General features: G+C 36.3%; 1 protein-coding gene across 6 annotated transcripts in view; it reads left to right on the forward strand.

Annotated features, from left to right (window-relative positions):
• Positions 1-22,401, forward strand: part of ZC3H13 (zinc finger CCCH-type containing 13) — a 136,508-nt gene that overhangs the window by 38,750 nt on the left and 75,357 nt on the right. For 2 of the 6 annotated variants that reach the window (XM_082601922.1, XM_082601923.1), the window contains exons 1-4: positions 10,091-11,249; positions 17,158-17,283; positions 17,608-17,717; positions 20,354-20,465. In XM_082601922.1, coding sequence (XP_082458048.1) covers positions 17,167-17,283; positions 17,608-17,717; positions 20,354-20,465 — 339 coding nt within the window. In that variant the 5' untranslated portion in view covers positions 10,091-11,249; positions 17,158-17,166. Of the gene's footprint in view, positions 1-2,359; positions 2,563-5,610; positions 5,699-9,909; positions 11,250-14,433; positions 14,607-17,157; positions 17,284-17,607; positions 17,718-20,353; positions 20,466-22,401 lie in introns of those variants that run through there. The other 4 variants (XM_082601921.1, XM_082601919.1, XR_014291681.1 and 1 more) reach the window with 4 other exon arrangements.

Here is a 22,401-nt window from a genome sequence, read left to right on the forward strand (position 1 = left end):
TAAACTCTGTATATATGGGGTTAAATAAATTAAAAGTATTCAAACATAACTAAACTATCAAAAATGTTTTGTCCAATAACATTATTGATTAAAAATTGACACAAATACTTGGAAAGGCCTTGGGTGTTCAGCACATTTTCTTGGGGGCGGGGGGAATGTTTGACAAACATTAAGGCTGTTTCTGTTGCAATAAAAGGAAGAAAATAGAGCAAGCTTAAGTAAGAAAGGCAGGCTTTATGTATAAAGTAAGAAAGGCAGGCTCTGTAAGGTTAATAAGGATCATGGAGTAGCACATGGAACCCAAGGACTGGGATGCAGGCTGACCTCAGAAACAGACTAGAACTGGGCCTGGAGCACTATAAGGGGCTCAATGGCTCCTTTCTCTCCCCACCTCATCTCTGCAATGCACACTGGCCTTCTCTGTGTCCCAATCCATGTGACGATAATGATGATGATAAAGCTGATAAACAAGTTACTAAACACTCAGTATATGCCAGCACTGGGAAAAGCATTTTATAATTTATCCATTTAGTAGATAAGGAAATTGAGGTATAGATAGGTTTAAAAAAAATCAAGATTGACTTGCCTCCTAGGGCATGCCCAGTAATTCTACTCTTTCTCAACCACTCTAGAATATTGATTGAAATGCAAGTGAGTGATAAACAGCTTAAATGCCAAAATAGAAGACTAGAACTTTGTAAAATTACTGTTGAGTCTTAACAATTAGCAGTGCCTTACTGGCATTTTAAAAAATAAAACAGAAGTATATTTGAAACGAAAATTTCCAACATGTTAAGAGTTGACCATGTCAGATGCCCATCTTGTGCCACAAGTGTTTTTTTTAACGTAAAATACCCATTGAGTAAAAAGAATTTGTCTTGCTTGGTTGCTTTGGGAAGCCAGAGAGCATATGCGTATTCAGATTTCCTGCTGGGCCACAAAAGTTCTGTTGATGTTACATAGAATGGGGATTCCAAACAGTCCTTATCATGGAAGTCTAAAAGTAGTGTCCAATTTAAGGCCTCATCTTCCATTACCGTTATTCATTCCTATAAAGGACTAACTTAGAGTACATCAACTTTTGACTTATAGGTTAAAAAAAATTACCCAGGTCTTCCCTGGTGGCGCAGTGGTTGAGAGTCTGCCTGCCGATGCAGGGGACACGGGTTCGTGCCCCGGTCCGGGAAGATCCCACATGCCGCGGAGCGGCTGGGCCCGTGAGCCATGGCTGCTGAGCCTGCGCGTCCGGAGCCTGTGCTCCACAACGGGAGAGGCCACAACAGTGAGAGGCCCGCGTACCGTAAAAAAAATTAAAAATAAAAATAAAAATTACCCAAGCCATATAGCTATTAAATGGCAAAGACAAGATTGAAATCAAGTGATGATAGCCTCTTATTGTAAAGAATGGTTACCGCCAATGGTGCCCAATTTGAGTCTCCTAAAATAAGAGCGTTTACTTCACAGGTTTGCCGTAAAGATTGAATGAGATGTCGCCTGTAAGTCTTAGCAGAGTTTCTGACAGATAGCTTGTGTTCTTTGGATGTCAGCTGGTGATGTTATTATTGTTATCTTCTTTGCTTTCAAGAGAGTAGCTTGACTGAAACTAGAATCTGCATCTTGATTTCAAGTTATCAGCGGAGGGATTCCGAATGGCCAAAGACAAGTGAGGGACCCAAACTGGGGCTGATAAACGGTTTCCAGGAGGGAAGAATCTTTCTGGGTCAGAGGTGGCTCCCTGGGGCTCTACCACTGTGAATTAGGTACAGAGGAGAGAAGTGATGGGAGTCAGGCTACCATCCGAAGTGATGTTTTGTATAATTTCTCAAAGGAATGAACACATATTAGTCTAGCACCAAAGATCGCCCTTCCATTTTACTTACTAAACCACTTTAGCAAGTTGGAAGTAGCCCTGAAGGCAGACTTACATATTCTGAGTTCTCAAATGAGGCTTTTATGGGCTGTATTAATTAGTGATTTTTAAGCTACACATATCAGAAAAAAACAAACTTACAATGATGAAGGAAAATGGGGTTTATTTTTCTCTTGTAACCACAAGTTTGGGGGCAGAGCTGGCACTGCTGAGACTCTCTTAGCCACTTTCTTGAGGCTGCAAGATGGCTGCCCTCAGGCAGCAACTGTTGGATGGCTTGCTATGAGGGCATGTAAACATTTGAATTCAAAATAAACATAAACAACATTTAGGGGACATTAGAAATATGTTCTTTACAGAGCTCGAGTGAATCCGTTTATCTAAAAATGTTACACCCTATATATTAGGAGAATACATGGTCAGGGAGATCACAAATTACAATAGGTTGCAATATCTACTTATGATTCTACTCCATCAATTTCACTACAGGGGAAGGTGCCTCGAGTTTCTCATGCTCGGAAACCTACTGTGGACTCTACCCTGAGTCGGAACCAGAAGTGAAGGCAGTGGCTGATTTCTTGAGAAGAAATATCAACCACATTAAAGCTTATGTCAGCATGCATTCATACTCCCAGAAGATAGTGTTTCCGTATTCCTATAGCAGAAGCAAAAGCAAAGACCACGAGGAACTAGTAAGTGCTGCTTAATTAATTTTCTCATTAGCATGTCAGAAGTAAAATAATACGTAGTTCAAGTATCAAAATCTGTGGGGGAAAATGTTCTGTAGAGGACAAAGGGGGATAGATGCTTTATATCTTGATCTAACATTTCTGAGAGTCACCCTAGGTCAGGGTTCATTGAGAGATTGTAAAGAACTGAGCCTTATTTTGAGGACATGAACTTCCGTGTAGCAGAGGGGCTCTCTAGGAAAATGTCAGACAAGCTCTTGGAACCTCAGGAGGGAACCAGTCTACCTTGACCTGATCTACATATGAAGCCATATGAACAAGGACAAGGACAAAGCTTTCTGGAATTACTGGTCTGTTTGTAGGTGCTAGCTTTCTACAACAGCCCGCCACAGATCAAGTCTTAGCACAATACTTATCGATTTGATACTAGCATTGGGAATTGTTTATACACTGACCTTCCTAACTTGCAGGGGTTTGGTCCTATTAAAAGCAACTCCAATTTCAGCACTGAGGCAAGACCTCCCTCCTTTTGTGGAATGCAGTGGATGATACAGTGAGTTCAAAGAGGACTTGCACAGTCTGCTACCCACTCATCACTTTTTGGTCCCAGATATTCTATGCTTGGGTTAATGGCAAAGGATGCAAGGGTTCTTGATGGACTGTGGCTAGGTTTGGACAAATCCTCATCCCTGATGCTCTCTAGACAATGGAAGTGCTATGGCAACACTCCACTTCTTGCCCAAGGTCTGATCTTTATGTAATAGTTTGTTTCTTATTGACTTGTTTTGCTCTGGTTCTCTTAACAGAATAAACTATAGCTACATTCGGGGCTAGCAATTCCTGATGACAAATATAAAGTTATTTGCAGTTGCTAAGAATAACTCATTTAGAACAGAAACATCCTTGATAGTTATGATTCCTTTTTCCTCTCGAGGGAAAACTTTTAAGGAAAGCTCCTTTATTGGTGTTATCTTTTTTTTTTTTTTTTAAGATGTTGGGGGTAGGAGGTTTTTATTTATTTATTTATTTATTTTTGCTGTGTTGCATCTTCGTTTCTGTGCGAGGGCTTTCTCTAGTTGCGGCGAGCGGGGGCCACTCTTCATCGCGGTGCGCGGGCCTCTCACTATCGCGGCCTCTTGTTGCGGAGCACAGGCTCCAGACGCGCAGGCTCAGTCGTCGTGGCTCACGGGCCTAGTTGCTCCGCGGCATGTGGGATCCTCCCAGACCAGGGCTCGAACCCGTGTCCCCTGCATTAGCAGGCGGACTCTCAACCACTGCGCCACCAGGGAAGCCCTATTGGTATTATCTTTGAAGAAGTGAGAGGATATTCATCATGATCTGGAAATAGACTTAGTGTGGTTTTGAATTATTTTTGGATTACTGTCATCACAAGTGTTTGTTGAGAGTAATTATGTGTAAAATACTGTGTTGGACATTGAAAGAAGCATCAGGTAGGACCCTGCCCTTTAAGAGATTATGATATGGGAGCTCAGCCATTAGCAATTGTTACAGATAGCTGTACTCTAAGGTATAGTAACTACTAAGTAAGTGACACAGGTGGTACAGCTCACTTCGGACTGGGATAGCTAGGGGTGGCCTCATTAATTCATTCAGAAGATAAGTGAGGGGATAAAGTCCCTGTCCCGAGGGCTTATAATCTATTAAGGTGTGACATACTGTAAAGAAAAAGGAACGATAAAGTGCCAGTGAAGTGAAGGAACAGGCACAATTTCAGCCAGATACTGAAAGATAGGATTTCTCTAAGTGGACCCAGAGGGGAAGACTTTCTAATCTGTGGCCAAGGTTCTCCCCACAGGAAGTATGTTCAGGGGAATGTAGGGGCAAAAAAAGGAAGTTGATTCCTCAGAAAGTAGATGAGGTCAGCCTGTGAAGCAGAGGTCACCTGGTCTGAATGTCAGGATAAATTTACATTTTAGTCTATAGGTCAGGGGGTTCCATTAAAACTTTTGTTTTGAGCAGAGGAATGACACATCATATCCACTGATATTCCTCAGGTCCTTCAAGGGAGAGACAATGAATACCATGATGCTAGGGCCAATTTTAGAAAAGATCTGCATAAGCTAGAAACAAAAGTAGTGGAACAGGGGACTTGGTTATTATCCTGCAGCACTCCAGGAACATAAACTTTTATATTTGATGAGCCTTTGGGAGGTATTAGACATTTTACACAAAAAGGAAATAGGGTTTGTGAGAAGGATGAGGAGGGAATCATACATTGCTGACATATGTGTATTGTTTAGAGAAGCTGGGTTTAAAGTTTGGTGAAAATTTTGTCTAGTTGTTTGCCTTTGAAATATAGTTATACTTTGTTTTACAGTATAATTTTGTTACATATACTTTGTTTTACAAAATAAATGAATTCCTAAAAAAGGCATATGAGAATTATTTTTTCTTCAACTTAAATAAAATTTCAATATATTGGAAGAGTCTGTGTCTAAAGCCACCCAACTGTGAGTTCCGTAAAGAGAAAAACATTTTTTAAAGTTAATTTATTCTTCTCAATTTATCTCTTGGATAAATGCAGATTTTTCATATATACAATTCTCCCCACACCCCGGCTCTATTGATATATAATTGACTTATAACATTGTGTAAGTACAAGGTGTACAATGTGACGATTTGATACACATATATATTGTGAAATGATTACCACAATAAAGTTAATTAACACGTTCGTCACCTCACATAATTAGTTTCTTCTTTTGTGGTGAGAACACTTAAGATCTACTCTCTTAGCAACTTTCAAGTATATAATACAGTATTGTTAACTATAGTCACCAGGCTGTATTTTAGATCCTCAGAACTTACTCATCTTATAACTAGAAGTTTGTATCCTTTGACCAGCATCTCCATGTTCTCCTCCCTCAGCCACCCCCAGCCCCTGGCAACAACCATTCTGCTCTCTACTTCTTCATATATACAGTTTGATTGAATAAATATATGATTGGGTTTTTGTTTTTTTAAGAAACTTCTACCTGTCTTGTTTTAAAGCTGTACATTAACTGAAATTCCATATCCTATTGATTTCAGTCTCTAGTGGCCAGTGAAGCAGTCCATGCTATTGAGAATACTAATAAAAATACCAGATATACACATGGCAGTGGTTCAGAAAGTTTATGTAAGTATTTCTTCTTAATATCTTAGGGGACTGTGAGGTACTAAAGAAATTTGTGTTTGGTTTTTCTGTGTGGATTTAATTTTTTTAAGTGGAATCTTTAAACATGGTCCCATGTAAAACAATTGGATTATAACAGTTAGAATTGGAAGCATAATAGCTATGACAGTACTGAATAAGGCTATATTAATACATAAATATACTAAAAAGAAACCAAAATGATACTTAAGAAATTATGCTCAGTGCTATAGAGTAGGGATTATAGAATTGGTATGACGCTAGTTGAGTGAAGCAGAAAAAGTCATAAAGGGTCAAAAGAATGTTTAAGATGCCCAGGGCTACCATGTAAGGTTGTGCAGGTTGAACACCGTACAAATCTAGGAATAACATTTACATTCGATGCTTTTTAGTGGCAACCTGCGTCCAAGAGTATAGCTCATGGCACACTACAGTTGAATGTCCTTTGTTTGTATCACACTGATGGGAACATGTATGTGGCAAGCTCTTAACAAATATTTTAAATTAATTTTTGCTGGGAGATATTTATTGAGGGACTCCTTTGTATCCACAGTGGGATAACAGACAATTTTGCTCTTTTTGAAACTGGAGGGGGGAGATGGGAGAAGAGAAACAGAAAATAAGCATGTAACAAGGTGTCAGCAAACTATAACCCATAGGCCAAATCCAGCCCACTGCTTGTTTTTGGATAGCCTGTAAGCTAAGAATGGTTTTTCCATTTCTTAAATGGTTGAAGAAAACCAAAAGAAGAATAAGATTTTGTGACATGCAAAAATTATGTAAAATTCAAATTTCAGTGTCCACAAATAAAGCTTTATTCAAACACAGCCACACTCATTTGTTTGCATATTGTCTATACAGCTTTCAGGACAGTGGAGTTGAGTAGCTCTGACATAGACTATGTGGCCCTCAAAGCCTAAAATATTAATTATCTGGTCCTTTACAGAAAAAGTTCGGCAATCTCTGATGTAAACAATTAAATAGTAAAATATAGTGTAATCCCATTGATAAGTGAACAACATAATATAAGTGTATAGGTTTGAAAATGACTGCCTGAGAGAGAGGCAACTTAGCTCAGGTGGCCTGGGAAGGTCTTCCTCGGTAGGTGACATGTCTGGGAGACCTACCCAGTAAGTGGCTGCCAAACAAAGGTGTGGGAAAAAAACAGGGAGAGGAAATGGCATGTGAAAAGGCTTTGAGATAGTATGTTCCAAGTCCCAGAGTTTCCTTTAACAGGTATGATTTATAGGGGGATAAAAACACATTCATATTAATAATCACATCCATATTATTTTCAATAAATTACTTGAGCACCAAAGCCTCTATTAGTAGAAAGTCCAGAATCTTCCTCTTCCTCCTCAATCATCGCAAATTATCTCAGGACAAACTGAGGCCAGGTTGGTCCACATGGTATCTCTGTCTCTTGCTGTCACTGGTCTACCTCTGCCTTTGCCGACCCAGGTCCTTGCTCTGGGTCACAACTTCCTTTCATAATTCAGAGTTTTCTTGATTCCCATCTTCTCTCTCCTGTTGTTCCCCAAAGCATGACCATAGTGCCTCAGGGCTGGAGGTGCTTCTAGAGCAACTTCCTGTTTTGACGAAATCATTCCATCTCCAGGCATGCATTCATTCAATACAAATCTGTGTGTGTGTGTGTGTGCGCACGCATGCGCATGTACGTAAGTATAAAAAAAAACTGGAAGAATAAATGCCAAATATTAATAATAGCTATCAGAAATATTTGCTGAATGAATAACAACTAATCCACTGTTGATGGATATTTTTCAGTACTTCAGTATAAACAGTGCTTCAGTAAACACCTTTGTCATTAATTCAGGTACAGGTATTGGAAGGAGGAAAAATGATCACTTTGCATATTATATGATTGTCTACCTGGAAAACACAAAAATATTAGTAACAAAGAGTTGAGTAAGGTGGCTGACTATGAGCTAAATATATATGAATCTATAACTTACTTATATACCAAAAACAATCAGGAAGAAAGTAAAATGGAAAAAAGATCCTACTGCCCCCCCAATATACATGTACACAAATGCAGACGTGTACATATAGATACATACATAGATATATAGATTCATTGTTAAATGTATATATGTGCGCACACAAATCCATATGATCTCTATGAAAAACCTAGAAAACTTTACTGGTGTACATAAATGAAGACAAATAAAAGGAGAAACCCACTATGTTTTTGAGTGGAAAAGCAATACAAAAAAAGTGCCAGTCATTCTAAATTAGTTGGTATATTTAATGCAGTCCCAATGAACACTTAAATGACTTTGAACTTCATTTGAAAGAATACATTTGATAGAAGAGCTTGTAAAATTCTGAAAAATAAGATTAATAAGAGAGAATTTGCTCCAACCAAGTATTAAAACACATTATAAACCTGCCTTAGTTGCAGGGTTTTTTTTTTGTTTTGTTTTAATTATACTAATTATAAAGACACAAAGAAGCAATTATGGATAAACAAGAAGGTTCAATGTAAAGGAACTCAGCCTGGAAGTGACATCAATAGAAGGGAATACTGAGTAGAGAAAGACACTCAGATATATAAGATCTAGTATCTCATAAAGAAGGCATTTCAAACAGTTAAGAATGTTAGATTGGGCTTCCCTGGTGGCGCAGTGGTTGGGAGTCTGCCTGCCGATGCAGGGGACATGGGTTCGTGCCCCGGTCCGGGAGAATCCCATATGCTGCGGAGCGGCTGGGCCCGTGAGCCATGGCCGCTGAGCCTGCGCGTCCGGAGCCTGTGCTCCGCTAACGGGAGAGGCCACAACAGTTGAGAGGCCTGCGTACCGCAAAAAAAAAAAAAAAAAGAATGTTAGATTGTTCAATTAATAGGGTTGGAAAAACTGGTGAGTTACTTAGAAAAAAATTGTAATTAGATTACTAACATGTCTTTCTCCAAAATAAATTCCAGATACATAAAATATTTTAATATAAAAACACTGCCATAAACCAAGTAGAAGGCTAAATTACCAAATAAGAAACAAAAATCTCCACATATTACACAGAGCTAATATCACTAATGCTGCTTTTATAGGTAATCTATAAAATGAATCAAGAAGAAAAATGAGCAAAGACAATTGATAAAAATATAGAGATGGTCAATAAATATACCAAAAAAATGTTCAACTCACTGATAATCAAACATAGACAATTTTGATATTATTTTTCACCCACAAAATTGCCAGAAATGTATAATTCACATGGATGGTATGGGAATGGAGCATGGGCATATTCATACCCTGCTAATGGAGGTATAAATTAGTTCAATTCTTTTGAAGGCTATTTGGCAACATGCAGCACAACTGTGAAAAGTACATACCCTTAGACTAGCAAATCTGTTTCTGGGAGAAAACATTCTAAAGAAACAAAGAAGCAATTATGTATACACAAGGATGTTCATTGTAAAGTTGTTTATATTAGAAAAAATTAAAGCTCTCCAAATAAATAATTATTAAAATTAATTACATCCAGCTTTACAGAGCAATGCTATGAGATCATTAAAAATGATAAGGTAGGACTTCCCTGGTAGTGTAGTGGTCAAGAATCCACCTGCCAATGCAGGGGTTATGGGTTCAAGCCCTGGTCCGGGAAGATCCCACATGCCACGGAGCAACTAAGCCCGTACGCCACAACTACTGAGACCATGTGCCACAACTACTGAAGCTCCCATGCCTAGAGCCCATGCTCCGCAACAAGAGAAGCCACTGCAATGAGAAGCCCTCGCACCGCAACTAGAGAAAGCCCGCGTGCAGCAACGAAGACCCAATGCAGCCAAAAATTAAAGAAAAAAAATGATAAGGTAGATTTGAACTCATTAATACATAAAGTTGGCCAGGATAGATTATGTTTAGGAATGTTCCTGAATAGCTTGTATAGAATAATCTTATTTATGTAGGAAAAAATTATGTTAAAGTATGCACTGAAAAAGAAATCACTAGAATATAAATGGTGACCATCACTCCTTGGTAGGGTTATATGGGTAATTTTCATTTTCTTCCTTAACCTGCTTTCCTTCAATCTCTATTTTCTTCCATAAAATTAGATTATTTAATAATCAGAAAAAAGCAAAGCTATTTTCATTTTTAGGGGAAAAAAAATCCCATCTTGTTAGTTAACTTGAAACATCTGTATTTCAAAAAGTAATTTCTTTTTTCTTTTTGTAGATCTAGCTCCTGGAGGTTCGGATGACTGGATCCATGACTTGGGCATCAAATATTCATTTACAATTGAACTTCGAGATACAGGCAGATACGGATTCTTGCTGCCAGAGGGTTACATCAAACCCACTTGTACAGAAGCTTTCGCTGCTGTCTCTAAAATAGCTTGGCATGTCATCAAGAATGTTTAATGCCCTTGATTTTTTCACTCTGTTCCCATATTTTAATTTACTGATTCAAGCCAAACCAAATCTTTGTACCAGTTTCTTTTTAAGTTTTATCAGTTTTCATAAAAGGTCTTCCCATTCCTTGGTTTTGTCAAAGAACAAAATAAATGCTACCTTAAAATTAAGGCAGACAAGGGTTCACATTTCTTTTTCCTTTTTTTTTTTTTTGAGAGGCTAGGTACTGATTTTTTTCTTTGATTCGCGACATTTGACTAGACACCTCAAGCAACTGTAATAACTACTTTCATGCAGAGCATTGCATCCTGAACAAGAAAAGGAAAGGCTGTCACAAGTACATTAAAGATTTCTGCTCCAAATATACAGTAAGTTTCTGCTAACGCCTTTAAAAACACACCCGTGCATTCCGTTTGCTCCACTGTAACAGGCGATGGCCGAGAAAGCAGAGGAGTGTGAAAAACAGGACAAATACCACCTGTCACTCCAGCTGCTCAATAAAAACGTTGAGCGAATGAATGCAGTTATCTTCGACAACAATCGTGGCACTTTTGCATATTCACAACAGCTGTTTATTGTAAGAAATTATGTAATAAAAGGAGAAAACGCTTTTTCCTAAATTCACTGTTAATTGGGTATATTATCTCTCCCGGGTTCCCGGTTTCTTCTCCAGGGCTAGCTCGTTAGGCACAGGTTTTTTGATTTCGACCGCACGCCTAGGAGGCGACGTTACGCCCAGAGGGCGTGTCCACAAAGGGGTGGTGCATACGCGCTGACGACTAATCTGGCAGCCGGAAGCTGCCTCGGTCTACAGAGGAACAGGAAGAGCTCTTGACTTCCGGAGGCATTTTGAGGCGATCCTCCTAGCGGCCTGATAGTGTTTTCCTTGTCTTTTCTTACTCTCCAGGCTCTCTTCGTTCCTTTTTTTCCTACGTCCCAGGCTCGCTTGACCCTGGCGAAGCGGCGGGCGGGTTCCGCTCCCCAGCCATCCCGGAGTCCCTCGGTAGCCGAGGACCGGTTCCCGGGAGCCGCGCGCGCACCTCCTTCTCGCTGTCGTCTTCCCGGGGCAAGGCGCGGGGACAGAGAGTCGCCTCCCCCGCTCCTTGGAGCGGCGGCGGCGGTGCCGCCTCCGGACTGCGCTTGCGAAAGGAGCTCGGCGAGGAGGTAAGTGTGAACTCCGTGAATTGGCGTGGGTACCGGGGGAAAGGCGTTGGGTGGGCCCGGGATTGGGAGGCCCCGCTTGTCCTCCATACCTGCTTGGGTCACGCCGGAATTTTGAGCTCTCCTTGAGCATCCCACCCTTAACTCTGCAATAGGTCCCCGTGCTCCTGACTGGTTTCTCGCCCTGGTTCTGATTCTGGCGAGTTTGCCTAAGGGGGCAAGTGGATTCAGACTGGAGGCTTTGCTGGGTCACTACCATTTGATGTGAGCCTGGGAACTCTTGCGCGGTATTCGCATTGGTATGAGATGGAAGGGTGCCGGAGTATGGTCTTAGATTGAGAAGCTCCCTCTTTACACATTCCAGACCCGTTAGGGAAAGGTATCTTACTTTTGGTTATATTTGGTCTTGGTTATTTCCCGGCAGTGATTACGACGCAGGCCCTCGGAGTTGAGGAGTGCTACTTTATCTTCACAGTCCCTAGGTAGTTACTTTTGGCAACTATCTGTCAGAAACCCGGAAAGGTGGAATGAAAGGAGAGGCTCTGATGTTTGGCATTGTCTCTTTCTAAATAGCTTAAAATAATTTATGTGGCTGGAAAATTATTCAGAGTCGATACCACGTGAATGATATCGGTAGGATCTTGTTTGTGGAGCGTAGTGTCGAGCTATTCGGTTATATTCCGAGTTTTTCAGATAATTTGAACTACTTTGAAAATTATGGGCGTACGCAACCTCTTAAGGTTTTGGGGTTTTTTTGAAGAAATAATTTAAAAGTTTGTAAAAATCTTCACACCTCAAGTTTTCAAAGTTTTGCCAAAAATACTGTTGCAGTAAATCCAAATGCTTATGCAGTACAATCCATGCGTATGTTATGTGGTGCCGGTTATCGGAGTCTGGTTCTGCAGTGTTTGAAATTACTGACTTTAGAACCTAAGCGACAATGTTTTGGACAGTTTTGTGGACATATCTCTAGATTTTCGAATAATTTAGAATTTAATGAAATATTTCGATTATAACATGACAATTTCAAAAAGAGACTAAGAATGTAGGTGCAGGTATATAGCAATTTGTGTCTGTAAAAATAGTTGTATTGTGAAACTAAGACTTTTACTGTGGGGATCTGTGAGGATCTAGTTTTTTCAGGTGCATGCCTCTTACGCGCTTCCTAACTATCGGTGATTCGAAATGAACATTGATTGCATATTTTAAGTTATGCAAATTTATCTGATTTTCATATTTGTAAATTAAAACTAAAATCCCACAGGTGGATGCTATTTTACTTTCTGTACAAGTTATCAAACATTTAATAAGTTATCGGTGTTAATTTGTATTGTAATATGCACTGACATTTACATATAGAAAGCAGTTGTTTAACATTTATTTATAGAATTGGTTTTCAGTAAATTTTAGTCTTTCCTACCTCCCCCAAATCCCACTCTGCTTTTCATATACAGTTGAGTTGGAGCTTTTTCAGCAGATATTTAGTAGCAGTTGAAATGTTAACTGGTATTGGTATATATAAAGTGTCTTCTATTCTCTTTTTGGTCGTTTTGTTTGTTGCAGTTCTGTTTACTTCACTTTATAGTAGTTGCCAGCATGGGATATTCTCCTTGCAGAGTCTTTTAACAAAATGTATTATCTGCACAGTGCTACAATATTGCCTTCCTCATACCTGTGTAGTCAGTTTAGTGCTGACGAATCTGTTCTGAATTCAGTTTGAAATTGTTTTTGTCTGTCTACATATAAGCAATCGTCAAGATTGTTCAAGAAAGTTCTTTTTTTCTTAAATTATGTTAAGAAAAAATTCTCTCACACTGTGCAACAAATAAACTTAACTGTTTTTCTTTCAAAACTAAGAAATATAAATATGAAGAGGTCTTATTTTTAATATAACACTTTTAATTTTAGGATGCCAGTGGATAGAGATTTATTCTCTTACCAGTTAGTACCAGTAATTATGTAGCTTTAATTGCTTAGTTATTTGACAGTTTCCTAATATTATGGTGCTACTTATCCAGATTAAAGTGTTTTATGCTTTCATTTATGCTACCGGAAGATGAGAACTCAAAAAGACGTAATTGTGGATTGCAGTGAGAATACTAGAACTAATATGTTTTATTGACAAGATTTTAGTAATCAGGATTCAGAAACAATTTAAAAAGTGGCCCCTGTGTTTCTCCCTTCTCAGTCATATTTATAGCATGAAGCTATGAGTCCATTGTGATATTTGTAAGTTTCCGGGGAAAGGAGGACATTTCCCATTTACTAAGACTTTTTGTCGTGTCTTAATAGATTTAAACTTTGTGTCCCATGTTTTTCATTTTCTTTATGCCGCGCGGCTTGTGGGATCTTAGTTCCTCTGACCAGGGATCGAACCCGGGCCCTTGGCAGTGAGAGCTCAGAGTCCTAACCGCTGGACCGCCAGGGAATTCCCTTCATTTTCTTTTTCAGTTAAAAAATATTAAAACTTCTGATATTTATTTACTCTACAAATGGAGAGGAGAAATAGGAGAATAACTCAACAGGCTTTCACCACTGTCACTCTGGCTTTGCTAATAATGCTCGTGTTTGGGAAAGACATGATAATGTGAGTGGGAGTGTGATGGTTACTTAAAACTAAAGAACAAATTGAAAACTGAGGGAAAGCCTTCAAAGTCTCTGAGATAGGGAAGACTTTAATATTTACATTTTTTCTTATTGTTTCTAATTTTTCTCATATATTTTGAAGTATTTACTTCTTATTGAAGCCTGTTCAGATATTAATTGAAAAAGGTTTCCTCCTCTCATTCAAATCTACATTTTATTCTTTTGTGGTTTATCTTTCTCTTTGGGCCCAAATTTTTAGAGTGAAAATTCTAATCATCATATTAGATGGTAACATAGTTTTAAATTAATTAATATATATGAGCAAATGTTTTTCTGGTGTACTGTAGGTTATGTGTATATATTTAGAAAAATGGGATTTAAAATGTTATATTTTGTATTTGCAAGCATAAGGCATTTTATCTGTGCAAAAATCATAAATGTTTCATAATAATATTTAGATAATTTGTTGACTACTGATGGAAGTTCCTAGATCTACGATCAGAAGAATTTCTGTTTCTGTCAATTAGAAAAGTTCAATTTCTACTTTTTCTTTTTTTGCCTCAGGGTTTTTTTTCTTTCTTCTTCTTTTTTTCCTGTCTAGGACCTCCTTGTAACCTAGACCTGGTCCTCAAACTCAGTGTCATTTTAGGCCAAGGTGTGACACTGTTGGACACTCTAAGAAAAGAGGAGAATACGTCTTTACTTCATTGCTGTTCTTCCCTAAGTTGGAAGACTCAACAGTAGCAGAAGTAAAACTCCTGGGATAATCACTATGTAGGTGAATCTTGTAGTTCTTGATGTCACCTGTAAAAGCTACTTTGTCTCTGTTGGAAGGAACTTTTTTGGTGTCAAGAATACAAGTAAAGGGATAAGATTGGATCATTAGCCCTCAGTTGATTGTCTGTCGCAGACCAAACCCTTTGAAGTCTGCAAAGCTTATGTTAGGGATCTAGGATGGGAGAGAAGCTGTGAGACCATGCTTTCCAGCAGTAGGTCAGAGGAGGAGAGGAGTGCTGATCCAAGCAACAGGTTATAGGTGGGGAAGAGAAACAGTAGAGTTAATAATACCTGGAGCCCTCAGAAAGACAAGGAAAGAGATAATATATGATCAGTGTTTCAAGTATAATAATAAATAGCTTGTTGCCCCAATTGTGCAAAACACTACTGTTGATTTTTTTTGGAGGAGGGAGGGTGTGTTGGGAGTAAGGGCATGTTGGGGATAGAGATTTTGGGGACAGACCATTTCCACTGATAGTGGAAGGAAAAAATACAAGCTTAGGGTTACTTGTCTTGATGCAGTGTGGTGGGATGGTGTGCCTGTTTCCCAAGTTGTAGATAACTAATAAAAACTAATAAGAAACTTTTAGAACACATTCATTTTTAAGTTTATTAATAAATGTTTTTAAAATTGAATTAATGAATGAGGATTTCAATGTACACCTGTATGTTTTTATAGTAACAGATAATGGGACTTTAAAAATTTGTTTTTGTTCTAACTTTTTCCTTACATTTTGTTACATGTTTACTTCTTATCGAATCTTAGTTATAAATTATAAAAAAGTGTTTTTCTCAGTTAATCAAAGCTCTGTGTTTTCTAGATCTTTCTCAGCTCCACTTATTGCTTACCTTGGCTTTTATTTATGTTCAGTAAGTCAAATGTACATGTGGAATTTACCAACTTTTCCTTTATAAATTCACATTTGGGCTGAGAATGAGCTCAAGAAAAGTTAAATCAAAGATTATCTTACAATACTCACTCTGGTGTGGAGGGTGGACCTCATAGTTCCTTACTTGATGAACAGTTGATACATAAGTGATTTTATGTTGCACAAATTTTTGTTCACTTATGTGACACTCTGTAATTTTTAAAAATTTGTAATTTAAAGTTACTTTTTTTGAATCACTAAAAATTGATTGTAATCATAATTAATGATTACATTGTATATTAGAAAATAAGAATATACATTTTTCCAATTTAAAACTACCATATTGTATCATATCATATTTTCCTTTTGGTTCGTTACCTGTTAATTTGTCAAATGTCCATATTCTTTAGACCTTTTCAAAGTGTGACTTGACAAGAAGTATCTAACTGGACCAAACATTGTAATTTTTGTTTTAAGTTTTGATTCTGTACTACCATGATTTAATTTCCTTTTAAGTGATAGGACCTTACTTTGAAACCACATTAAAGAGCATTTGTGAACTTTATAGAGACCAGTTCTTTACCAAATGGAACCTTTACTTCTTTAATTGACATCATTCATTCTAGTAACTTTTGACTACTAACAAAATTTCAACTAATATTTAGTGTATAAAGTGTGATACGGTTTAGTTCCTTTTTCTTTCTCTTAGGCAGTTCCTACCCACTTCCCACAGTAGTGTACTCTCTAGATTATTCTAGGTCTAGAATTTAACATTGTTTTCTAACATATATCATAGTGCTGTTATGTGATATTTTCATTTCTAGTTGAATCACCTGATGGTATATTTTAGTTTCTAATGTTTTATTTACTTTTGTAAAATATTTTTATAATTCGTCTTTCTTTTTTAATAGTAATGGTAAATAGCCTGTTTATTTCTTTTAGCACCTTTGACTTTTATGTCAATTCAATGCAGTATAGATTATCAAAACACCTTCACTTTTTCTAGTTCTACAGCCTGTCATATTTTGACAGAAGGTCATTTTTCAACATTGAGGGTTTTGTTTTTTGTATTATTGCAAAATAAATTTCTTGATTATGCTGTTCTTCTTTGGCTTCTGTAAGACAAAGAAAATATTTAAATAGTATTTTTCTCCCAAGCTGATTTTTGGGACATAGCTGATGTTATCACTTAAACTGTGTAAAACATAATTTCTACTCTGACTAAAATTCTTACCTGATTTTATTTTTGGCAAAGTTTTCTTTAACCGTTAACTAGTTGATGGAGAATGATAGCACAACTTTCTTTAAAAGACAGTTATTAAATTTGGAACAACTTTTATAAGGAACTTAGAAACTAAACATTTTATAGTGTGTTTTCTGAAATTGAATGTACTATGGAAACTTAACCGTGTGAGTAGAATCTTACTCACTCTGTAGAAGAGGTAAAATTCTAGCCAAAAGATTCAGAATTGTTCTAAATTCACTAAGGTATGTCTTAGAAGATAGTTTGTTTACCTCTGTTTACTTGTGGCCTCTCCTATGACTTTTTTCTTCTGAGAAAAATCCCCTGTAATTTTGCAGTGTTATCTTATCTACCATTTTATCTACTTGTAAGTTATTGGCTCAGTTATTTAAAACTGAAGAATTTTACAGTTTGCCTCTCTCTTTTTTGGTTAAAGTAGTACAAAATGTCAAAAATTAGAAGGAAGGTCACAGTGGAAAATACCAAGACCATATCTGATAGCACATCCCGAAGACCCAGTGTATTTGAGAGGCTTGGACCCAGCACTGGCAGTACAGCAGAGGTGAGTTGTCACTGGTACAGTCACAGGGGTTCTCTTGAATTCCTCTTCTTCAACTTCCTATTTGTATCACAAAAGCGAATAGGTTGTTGTATTGTAGGAATATTGTGTGTAAATTTTTAGAAATGTGTTTCATAAAAAAGGAGTGAGATGGGCATTAGGGTTTATGGGCTTTTTTGGATGTTTTTATTATTTGGGGAGTAATATATCTCAGGTTAGTTGGAATTTTGATAGCATTTATTTAAATTTTGTCCCACTAGCATCTTTTTTTTTCCAGAAATAAATATGACTAAATATGAAATTTACATAGCAATATCTGTCTCTTAGACACAGTGCCGTAACTGGCTGAAGACTGGCAACTGCCTCTATGGAAACACATGTAGATTCGTACATGGCCCTTCACCCCGTGGTAAAGGTTATAGCAGCAATTATAGAAGGTAAATTGAGAACTTTGAATTATTCATATACTATTAGAAGATGGCTTTTGTAATTTATCTAGTATAAAAATCTGAAATACTTACCATATGTTTGGTCAGATTTTCTGTTTTGGTGGTAGTCTTATCAATAGCAAAGGTCTACAGGATTTTTTAGTTTCTAATTTCAAGATTAATAAAGATGTTTGCTTTAAAATTAATTTCCTCAAAAATTTGTTTTTGTAATATATGTATGGCTTACTTTCGTGCCCTGCCCCCCAATTATGTATTAAAGTGCTGTTTAAGATGGCAGAATTTCATGGATTTGCTTTTAGTAAGGAGAGACTACTTTCAACTCTTAAAATAGTAAAATTTAAATAAGCATAACTTTAGCTTTTTAAGATGTTCTAAATTCAAATCTTAATTACAAAAGATAATCTAATGCAAGCTCTGTAGGTTAAAATGCATTTGCCAAATCTCTTATCACAATATATTGAGGTAAATGAAAGTATGTATTTATATGTGGATAAATGTACTACCTCTTTAGAATATCATTTTTCCTTTAATAAAGGCAAGGCTAAATTAGACTTTCCTAATAAAAATCTTTTAGTTTTCTTTTGGCTCCCTCATGATGATTTTGTTATGGTGTTTAAATTGTCACAAAAGCAGTTTAAACTTGATTGGTAAACAACTGATTTACCTAGTCCTAAAATTGAATGTGCTGATTGCGTTGGCTTCAGCAACAGTGTAAAAACTGAACATTAGCATTTGGAGATTTCCTTTTTAATTGGGTGAATTTTTGTGTATGTGTATAGATTTTGAAGTTTAACAGAACTTAAAATTCAAAACCTTAACATTAGCTGACTTTCTGTTCACTTAAATGTTGTACATTTTTAGGTTACTTGTGATGCTGAGTACTCTGTTTTATTTGTATTTAGATTGTCATCTGTCCTTTCTGTCAATGTGAGAAAGTTAGTCTTTATAAGTTTAATACCTGTATAAACAAACACATACCTGGAGAAACTGTTTCAATAATTTTAATGTTTTTCTTATATTGTTACTGTACTTTTAATACATGCTTTACTTTATCTGTGACATTAACATACTCAAAATTTTTATACAAGAGATGGTTGTGAGGAAAATGGGCAGAGAAATTTGTCTAAAATGGAAAAAAGTAGTGTCATTACTAGATTTAGAATAAAGGATTTTTTGTTATAATTTTGCTATTTTGTGCATTTTTTTCCCCAGTAACTTCCTTTGTATTTGTGTATTTTCCCTTTTTTTTGGTAAGGAAGAGAAACATAATTCATAATGTGATTCAGAGATGGAAAGAAAAGTAATGTATTTCAGAAATGCTTACTTAGTCACAAATCATTTAAGTCACTGAGCATTCACTGTATGTAGAGCATTCTGTTAGGTACTGTTAGGATAGAAACAAGTTTATAATAAACTGTCTTATTATATAAAGGAAACTAGGGCACATAAAATTTACATGTGCATCATAATTATAATTTAAAGCATTTAAGTGCTGGTTCTTAATAAGAAGTTCCATTTACCAGTTCAGCTTTAACTGTTAAAACATTTAATATAGATCTATAAAATGTGCATGTAAATGTTAATGAGCTCCTTTAAAGTGAATTGACTGAAATTATTTTTTCACTAATCATTTGATTTGTATTAATGATTGATAAAGGACTCGATTTGATTGAACAGCTATTACTTGAAATAGATGTGAATATTTTTGTAATTTGTTTATATCTTTTAAAAACATTATACACATTTTTTTTGGTGGCTAAAGAGGGACATCATTCCTTAACAACTATTGCCCTCTTTTAATGGTGCTCTAGGAATAGTCTATAAAGGCAGTTTGTTTTCTACCTCTGCTTTATTTTTCTCACTTAGTGATGGTGTGAAAATAATTGAACAGCCATTTATCAAATTGCTAGTATAAATTATGAAGCTTTACCAGTGTTAAATATAAATATGTATATTTTTCCTTAATTAAAAACAAGAGTATAAAAGCAGAGTATAAACTCACTGTTGAAAATCTTGCTTTGAATTTTTCAAATACTTTCTATTCTGAAATAATTTCAAATTTAAGAAGAATTGTAAGAATAACATTAAAAATTCCTGTATTTGCTTTCATTCTTGAGATGCGTAAAATATTTTCACAGTTGTTGATGTTGCATCCAACCATATATGTGTATAGATGATAATACTGTTGTTTCTAGATTAATTTTGCAGTGCTGTGGTTTAAAACTTTACCTTCCTACTTTTTGCTTTCAAATATAAGTAATATATTTATGTGATTCATAGGAAAACAAATTAAGCTATTAATTACAAACTCCTTTCTCTCAGCTCACCTATAGTTTCTTATTAATATCACCAGTACCTGCCACCCCATGGAGTTTTAGTGTATGCATTTTGATTGGTATTGGGAGAAAACTTGTAAGTGATGCTTATATTTTTTATATATATTAATATATAAGCTGAAATTTATTAATTGTTTTTCTGAACTTTAGTAGCCATGGATAGTAGAAAAACTATATTGAGATTTGTGAGGTTATTTCTTTAAATATATTCTTATAAAATGTTATATAAATATAGATTTTTGTTGTTTTGTTTTGTTTTTTGTTTTGTTTTTGTTTTTTGGTTCAAAGGTCACCAGAAAGACCTACAGGGGATCTTAGAGAAAGAATGAAGAACAAGCGCCAAGATGTGGACACTGAGTCCCAGAAACGAAATACAGAGGAGTCATCCTCACCTGTTAGGGTAGGAATGAATTTCCCAAAACAAAGTTAAATTTCAGTAGTGATTTATTATTTATGTTCTATTTTAAATATTATCTTGTGTGCTAAATATATGGTAAATGTGTAATATTGCATTACAGTGTTCTATATGGATAATGTAATTTAGAGGGAAAAAGTCCTCTGGAAAAACTCATAATTCTTACCGTTTTAGTTCTTGGTGGTAGTTAAAATGAAGGGACCTGGTTGGCAGAGCTCAAGCTGAACTTCATAGGGTTTCTGTGTCATGGTGGACATCATGAGTATGTAAATGTATTCTTACGTTTTCAGAATTCAGCCAGCCATCGTTTCCTGCCTGCTTCCAAGAAGGGTTGAAGTGCCTTGCAGTACAACACTTTTAAATTAAAACGGTGAAGGCAAGGCATGGTGGTGACAGAAACTGAACTAGAAAGCACATATGATCACAGAATTTAGTGGTGAAACCAAAAGAGCACAATTTATGATGTCGTTTATTGATTAAAAGAAAACATAGATGTTTGTCAGGAATGGAAATTTCCCAGATCTTTTTTTTTTTTAAGAAATTTATTGTGCTCTTGTGTGTGCATTTGCAATGAATTTATTGAGATACAGTTCATCCATTTAAAGTGTACACTTGGGCAGCTTTTCACATATTCAGTCATGCATCCATCACCACAGTCTATTTTAGAACAGTTTCATCACCCCAGAAAGAATACCCATAACCTTTAGCAGTCATTTCCCTAGCCCCTCAGTTGACCACCAGCCCTGGGCAAGCACTATTCCAGTTACTGTCACTGTAGATTTGCCTATTCTGGATATTTATATAAATGGAGTCATACAGTATGTGAGTTTTTTTGTCACTAGCTTCTTTCACTTAGCATAGTGTTTTCAAGGTTTGTGAAAGATTAAGGGATGTATCAGTATTTCACTTCTTGTTTTTGCCAAATAATATTCCATTGTATTGAGATATCACATTCTGTTTATCCATGCATCAGTCGATGAATGTTGGGGTTGTTTCCATGTTTTGGCTCTTATGAATAATGCTGCTATGAACATTTGTATACAAGTTGTTGTGTGGCCATATGTTTTTATTTCTCTTGAGTTTATATCTGGGAGTGAGATTGCTCAGTCATGTGGTAACTATGTTTAACCTTTTGAGGAACTGCTAGGATGTTTTCCAAAGCAGCTGCACCATTTTAAGTTCTTTACATCAGTGTGTGAGATTTCCAGTACTCCACATCTTTGCCGAAATTTGCTGTTACCTAATTTTTTGATTATACCTATCGGCAATCTCATTGTAGTTTTGACTTGCATTTCCCTGATTGCTAGTGATGTTGAACATCTTCTTGTGTGCTTATTGGCCATTTGTATATGTTCTTTGGAGAAATGTCTATTCAGATCCTTTGTCCATTTTTAGATTGGGTTGTCTTTTTATTGTTGATTTGTAAGAATTCTTTATGTATTTTGGATCCAAGTCCCTTATATATATGATTTGCAAAAATTTTCTCCTATTCTGTGGGTTGTCTTTTCATGTTCTTGATGGTGTCCTTTAAAAAACAAATGTTTTTAATTTGATGAAATCCAGTTTATCTATATTTTTGTTGTGCTTTTGGTGTCACATTTAAGAAACTGTTGTCTAATTCAAGGTCAGAAAGATTTATGCCTATGTTTTCTTCAAAGAATCTTAGAGCTTTAGCTCTTGCATTTAAATCTTTGATCCATTTTGAGTTAATTTTTATTTATGGTGTGAGGTAAGGGTCCAACCTCATTCTTTTGCATATGGATATCTAGTTGGCTCATTATAGCCTTTTTACGAAAGTTACTGAATTGTATAAGCAGCAACCTCTTTGATAATTTTAGATATATAGAAGCTTTCTTTTGGCTATTTTGATCCTTGAAAAAAAGCTGTGTCACAGTTTTATATTATAGTTTGTAAAGATATC

This window comes from Mesoplodon mirus (genome assembly GCF_964341445.2).
Source record: "Mesoplodon mirus genome assembly, chromosome: 17".
In the NCBI taxonomy this organism is placed as follows: Eukaryota; Metazoa; Chordata; class Mammalia; order Artiodactyla; family Ziphiidae; genus Mesoplodon; species Mesoplodon mirus.